The following is a 7500-nucleotide window of genomic DNA, read 5'->3' on the forward strand; positions in this document are numbered from 1 at the left end:
TTATAAACATAAGTAATAGCAAAATATGATAACATAAAATATTTTTGTAAATTAAAGAAAGGGTAAACGGGCGAGACAGGCAGTACTCGTAATTGGCTCAATGATGACTTAGTACAAGTGTAGCCAACTTTGTGTAAAAACAATTAAACAAGTAACTCACAGTTGGCATGGCATGGACGTATGTGACATGCCCGTTGGGAGTGGGTTAAATGAGAAAGTTTGTAATGATTAAGATTGGCTTAATATGATATTTGTTTCTTTGCTTAGTTTGAAGAGTTACTACAAGAATTTCCTGGATCACTTCATGTTAAGATGTGCAGCAGTAGTGAAAGTATCCATGACTTAGTGGATCTTGTCCTTTAACCCAATTCCGATGGTCATGGCATGTACATTTATGCAATGCCCATTGTGAGTTTACTTTATTAATTGTTTTTACACATAGATGGCTACACTTGTAGTAAGTCACCAATGAGCCAAGTATGGGTACTACCTGTCTCGCCTTTTTACCCTTTTCCTTGATTTACGAAAATATTTTACGTGATCTTATGTTGGTGTTATTAATGTTTATCACATTATAGTAATTATAATGTCTATAATAAAGATAACACTATCGATATTCATAGCATTAGTAAAAAATACATTTTTCCTGCCAAGGAAAGGTGAAACTACGTAAGGTCATAAGGTCTACTAATTGACTCCTTTGTGGCTATGCACTAGCAGAGCCATCTATGTGCAGACACATTTCACAAAATAGATATAGAATTAGCACAGCATTTTCCCCAGCAACATGTGGTTAATAATGAACCAGAGTTGTGAGACTTCATATTGATTTGCAAGATTATAAAATCAGTTTGTAATTAGCCTCTTGGATCAGGATGTGTGGCCCAAAATATAGGCATTAGGCCACTTTGACAGGGCTGTGGCTTGCAGGCTGGGCAGAAGAATACTTTGCAATGTGACTTTCTCTTTCTCTGCATAAGTGTTATAGCTTTTTTGCCATTTTCAAATGTCAATATTTGTCATTTGATTTGCTTTATCCAGATGCTAATAGACTGTTTTCCTTACACAGACTCCATATCATCTTGCAGTGCAATAATAATAACAATAAGTAGATTTTTTTTTTTTTTTTTTTTGTTACTTTTTTAATATTCAATTTTCTGTAATGCAACCTGCACTGCCAGTCATGGCAAGCAGAAATAGGATTCTGAGCATGGAAACAGTGTCCTTCCTAGAGCCAGTGCTCTTCTAGTCATGGCTCCAAGATGTTACATTTCACACCTATTTATTAATGGAAATAATGCAAAAGCCCTTACTTAAATGCCCACTGATTCTCATCTCCCTCCAAGAACTTTCTGCATGCATGATGAAGCATTCCCATCACTCTGGCCCTCAGCCAATTGTTTACATGACAGCATCTTGACGTCACCCACCCCACAAGCCAGTTCTTTTCATGACATGGTGGTCATGTCATCCGGATCGTAGGGGTTAAAACAAACCCAGGAACATAGGGAAGAAAGGAACTTTTTGAGACAGTGATACTGTATGTAGAAATTGAATAAAGTGAAAGATCTCCAGTTGCATTATACCTTGCAGTGCCTTTGGTTTCACGCATGTGCCCAAGTGACACCTACAAAGTATACAAGAGTGGGTCCAGTGTGCGTATAGACACAACACTCCTAGGATTTGATCAGACTAGCTGGCAGAGGGGGAACCGCAGCTATATTTTCAATGGCCAAGGTAAGAAGTTCATGCAAAATATGAGACCAAATGCTTTGATTATTGTTGGTAAGCTGACAAAAACATGATGTAATAAGATGTTAGAACTGACAGATGTAGGTGTGGAGACAGATTAATGAACAGACAAGAAGGTAATGCTTATATATGTATATGTGTATGTATATATATATATATATATATATATATATATAATGTATGTATGTATGTATATATGTATGTATGTGTATGTATGTTTATGTATATAGATATAGATATAGATATTTATATAAATTGATACAGGTAGATATATTGATAGATAGATTTTTTCTCCTCCATTGTTACAAATAAGCAGGTATATGAATCAAGAAAATATCTTAGGTTATTTTTATATGTTTATTTTTATAGGAAAAATAACAAACTATTTATTTTCATTGTCAAGTTGATGGAGCTACCATGATGGAGGTGGATCATGAGACATGTCAGGTTAGTAAGTTGAGCTTATTATTTTAATAGCAATAACGTGATTTTTTTTTCATTTTTATATATTTTAAATTTGAATGTGATTAATAATTTGTTTGCTTTTGATTTTCACTTGAAGCATAATGACTGAAGTAAGTATTAATGAAAGGAACAATATGAAATTTTTTTTTTTTTTTTTTCAAACATATTATTTGACTTCGTATATAATATATTGTTAACATTCCTTTTAAAAAAATGAACATATTAACATTTATGAAGGAGAAAGTGAGAGAAAGAAAGAAAAAGAAAAACTTACTTCACACACATTTCTCATCAAAATTACAGGTGTATATCGAGAATATGCGTACTCTTACAACAGAGCAGGCCTTAGCAACCATGCGACCTCACCCAGCAATGGTCTCCCATAGGCTGACCACCCCTATTGCTACCACATATGTTGACACTGATAAGATAAGTTTTGAAAGGTATGTAGGAATTTTATGTTTGCGTCATTCATGTCTTGCATATATAACTAAACATGTAGATTTTTCAGATTATAAGAATCATGACGTAAGACATGCTTGTAGCCATTATTTTATTAGAATAGACTAGAATACAGATAGCATGCAGTTTTGGTAGCTAAGTATTGTCATATCCATTAGCACATTAAAGCAGGTTGCTCTGCAAATTGCATATAATTTTACTAAACCTGCATTATGAGTCTTTTATATCCCATACAGTTTTGGGTTTAAGATGTATATACATATTTGCAATATTGCAGAGATAAAGCTGGGATATGGGGATGGAGGAGTGACAGGACAGAGAATGTTAATGGCCACGATTGTAAGGTGAGAAAAAGTGCTTCTCTCTTTTCTATTTTGCTTAGTGTATACTCTACCATTATTTATCTGTTTTTGTTTCTCTCTGAAACTAGTGTAAATTTGACAGGTATTTTCTGCGACAAATGTAGAACTTGTCACCAAGACCCGAACAGAGCACCTGACAGATGCAGAGAAGGAGAAGTCACTACCTCGGAGTCCTCTACAATCATTCCTCAACATTGCAGAGGTTGAAGAGAAACAGAATTCACCTTCGTCTTCAGAAGAGGTGAGTGCCAAGTCTTCTCTGATTTTATTTACCTCAGGGTTTTATTTGATAAGGTTAGCAAAATGTGTGTGAGCATATCATTTCAAAGTACAGTGCAGAATGTCTCATGATTTTCATTGCCTAGAAAAACCACTGAAATTGATGCTCAGAAGTTCTACAGATAGGAAAAGACATACATTGCATTATTTCACCTCTGTTGTTTATCCTCTTTATAAATTGCTTATTTGTTTTATCAAACTGATATATTCAGTACATTGTTGTTCAAGAATTGTAGATTATTTTGTTTTGCCTATATTCCAGAGTGAATCCTACAACTTTAACAACCCAACTAATATCACTGCAGAGGAATATTTCAATCCAAATGTTGACCTTCAAGGCAGGGATATTGGTCGTCCTAAAGAGGTTGTCAAGAAGGTACAAAACTTCAAGGTCAGTAATATATTTCATTTCATATAGTTTTGATGTGTAATTTTGTGATACTAAATAATAGTTTTTTGAGATTATAATGAATAAATTTGCACTATTTTTGCACAATCAAAGTTAGGTAGTTAACTTTTATGTTTTTAATTAGCTAACATTATCTTAAATTGTTTTGATTTCTGTATATATTGTTCTTTCATAGTGTTTGTTATATCTTTTCATTTCTTCCTGCATTTCACTTTTTGCTTTCTTTTTAGGGGGGAATAGAAGGGTTGTGAATCCTTAAGCAATCAGTAATATACATGCGAGTTCAATTTTAACAAGAGTGCCAGCAGAAGATCAGCCTAATCAGAAAATCTAATCCTGCCATAACTCTCTCCTCCAAACAGGCTCACTTGTGGCTAGCCGAGGAATATCCGCTGAAGCTCCAGGAACAGGTCATGCCCATTGTGGACCTCATGGCTATCACGTCAACTCACTTCGCTAAGCTAAAGCATTTCATCCAGATGCAACTCCCCAGTGGCTTCCCTGTCAAGATTGGTGGGTGGATTAGGCAGTTCAGTGGTTTGAGAAAGGTGATCTTGTTTATTTCAAGATTGGTTAATGAATTACAGAACATTCCTTGTTGGTTGATTAGAAATAGGAGATTTCTCTTCCCTTTAACCTAATGTGCGTGGTCTTTTTTGGCAGCCGTGCAGTCTGCCAAGCGGGGTATATCTGTATGGTTCGGGCGCATGTTCCGGGGATTTTTCTCTTGTCACACACGCCTTACTGACTCTCTTCTTGGCCTCTCAATAAAATTTGACGAGCATGAGTTCTTTGACATAAAATTTTACATGTACTCAATTTTATGTATTTTTCTGTTTTTAAACCATTGCATAATGTTTTTATTTTGAAATCTTTTCAAAAGGGAACTACATAGTTTCCATGTATGCAATGATTATACACATATACATGTATGTAAAAAAAAAACCCAGCATGAATACATATTACATATGTATTTTTGTACAGTGGAGTACCTCAGTACTTCTTCGTGTGGTAGTCTTCAAAACATCTGTAGATGCATAAGGCAATATCACACGCCTTGCACGAGTTCTTTACTCTACTGTAGCACACGTGGCAGCAACGGTATTTTTCCAACTTCTTTCGGAAATGCTGGCGGCTAACCTTGCATGACATTTCTTTGTGGCTACGATGGACTAGGCGGCCAATGGTATAGGGATGTACCTGAAGTTACTCCCTCAGGAGCCCCTTTGCCAATGCAATGTTGAAGTTATACTGTTTCTGAATGGTGACCCCCTAACAAACTTTTGAAGGAGAAAAGCATGTTCCATTCATTTCCAGAAAGTAAAAGAATACCTTCTTATACCACTTGAGGGCTTTTCATGCAGTTGGGTATTACTGGGAGAGTTGATCTCTCATGTCAGCCCCTTTCATACTGATTTTATAGTCCAGCACAACACTGGTTTCACCTCAATGGCCCCATTCCGGGTCACTCTCCCAGTTTCTACCACTGTGCTATTATGCACTGTGGACAGTATATGTAACGTCCGCTTGTCCTCCCATTTGTGGCACATGAGGCCGGTAGTTGTGTTTTTGCTGGACATCTCATATCTCCTCAGCTTCAGAGGGAAATCCAAATCGTGACCATATGTCACAATTTGGACGTGTGGTCTCAACAATTTTTGTCTTGTGGGCCATCAGTAAGTGAAAGGGGGTAAGGGAAATGTACCAATTATCAAGGTACAATTCATACTGCTGCCTCCATAAGGCTAATTACAGCCTTCTGAGAAGCAGGCATGTCCCCTCTGTCTTTTCACAGCTTGTAGACTTTTAGGCCAAATCTTGCCTGTTTTGTCTTCTTGTATTGTACAAAACTAAGTTGGCCTCTGCAATGTAAAAGAAAATGGAGTTAGTAAACAATTCTGTTCAAAAAGAGGTCACAACTATATAGCATGGATCATAAACCAAATCACAATATGTAAAAAATACAGGATACCTAAATTTCTACAGGCTCTCATCCACAGTGATCTGTGCCACGGTGAAGGCAGTAAGCAAATTTCTCCTGCAAGTGTTTTATAACAGGATGTAGCTTCCACAGTCTGTCCTCTTTGTTATGATCACCCATATTGTCTATGAAATGTAGCACTGAAGAAATCTGATCGTACTGATCTATTGGCATTGTCTTTCCATAAAAGAGTGTAACTATTACCTTGTCAACAGACCAGTACATAGTCTGTTAAGGTTTGTGGCATTTGCCCATTAGGTACCACGGGCCCAGGAACACATGCATATATAGGGATTGCTAAGCCTGCAAAAACTTCAGTTGTTCTACATTATACCTGCTAAAAATAATCACACTGATAAAGAGTAAATTAGTGCTTGCCTGCAGCTCTGGCTAAGTCAGAGGTGTCCATTTCCTCTCATGGGCACCATCTTGAGGTGGTGGGCCATGGCATATTCATTAGTCTGCCAGACTATTTATTCAAGCAAACCTTTGGAAAAAAATACCTTGATGAATTCGTTCGTGGCCATGTTATCATATTGGCTAATATTTGCCTGAGGATGCTGGGCAAAACCATGCCTCCTGGGGACGTTCTCCCTCTATCTCAAACGGAACCCTTTCTGGCCAAGGGTGTTTTGGGAGGAAGTGAGAACAAAGTCGATCTCTTTGTCCAAAGAGCTTGAACCAAGGAAATCATCCTGTTGTCACTTTGGCAATTGTTCCAACTGCTTCCTTGGAACAGGTAAACCATTGTTAGAATCATCATCTCTGGATGAATAATGGCAAGGAGTTGGTGGCGTCCTCTGGCTGGTGGAAGGGTCGGAGGGGTGAGGCTGATGGCGGGTAATGCCCGAAGAAATGCTGGGCACTGGATCCATCGCTAATTGGTCCTGGGGTCAATAACCTCTTTATTTATACTCACCTGACCCCACTGGAAAGTGATGAACATACGCACACACTCACATAAGCACCAATCAGGTGAAGCCTGAAACTTGTATTCCATGTCATATAAACAATATAAATGGTATTTTTAACTATTCATTGTATGGAAAATGGAAACAATAGATTGAAAAGTATTGAAATATCATGAATAGGAAAAAATCTATGCCCACATCGATCACATACCCTGTGGCTAAGTTCATACACACACACGAACACACTCATGCAAATATATAGATGCACAATGAACTGTATTCATGTTGACAGATGTAGAAAAGTATGAGTGAGAATGAATATCTTCACAATACAAGATATGTATTTGACCCGTTTCGATTATATCCTCGTCAGAAATACATGTATTTCTGATGCACACACGCACGCACGCACGCACGCACGCACGCACGCACGCACGCACGCACGCACGCACGCACGCACGCACGCACGCACGCACGCACTCACGCACGCACGCACGCACCCACACACACCACCCACACACACACACACACACACACACACACACACACACACACACACACACACACACACACACACACACACACACACACAGAGAGATGGATGGAGCCCAGACTGCCATGGCATCTGTAGGGTTGCCACTTGCAGCTCTGGCCCAGCACCACCATGGCATAATACTAGATCTCTAAGTAGTCCATAACTCAGTACAATAAAAATGATATTAAGATTTTACTTTTTTGTAATGTTCAATATTTTGTAATGCATCCTGTGCTTCCAGTCATGGTGGTGAGGAATAGGATCCTGAGCATGGTAATAGTTTCCTCCTTGGAACTGGTGCTCTTCCATTCATGGCTCATGGACAATAAATTCCACACTCATTT

The 7500-nt window shown here is 38.0% G+C and overlaps 1 protein-coding gene across 1 annotated transcript in view; it reads left to right on the forward strand.

The window, feature by feature from the left end:
- Positions 1-7500, forward strand: part of LOC125034525 (ankyrin repeat domain-containing protein 13D-like) — a 26017-nt gene that overhangs the window by 1576 nt on the left and 16941 nt on the right. The window contains exons 5-11 of the mRNA XM_047626374.1: positions 1594-1737; positions 2156-2199; positions 2521-2660; positions 2957-3023; positions 3124-3282; positions 3583-3711; positions 4092-4242. Of these exons, the coding sequence (XP_047482330.1) occupies positions 1594-1737; positions 2156-2199; positions 2521-2660; positions 2957-3023; positions 3124-3282; positions 3583-3711; positions 4092-4242 (834 nt within the window). The remainder of the gene's footprint in view (positions 1-1593; positions 1738-2155; positions 2200-2520; positions 2661-2956; positions 3024-3123; positions 3283-3582; positions 3712-4091; positions 4243-7500) is intronic.

The sequence above is a fragment of the Penaeus chinensis genome, chromosome 18 (genome assembly GCF_019202785.1).
Source record: "Penaeus chinensis breed Huanghai No. 1 chromosome 18, ASM1920278v2, whole genome shotgun sequence".
NCBI classification, from domain to species: domain Eukaryota; kingdom Metazoa; phylum Arthropoda; class Malacostraca; order Decapoda; family Penaeidae; genus Penaeus; species Penaeus chinensis.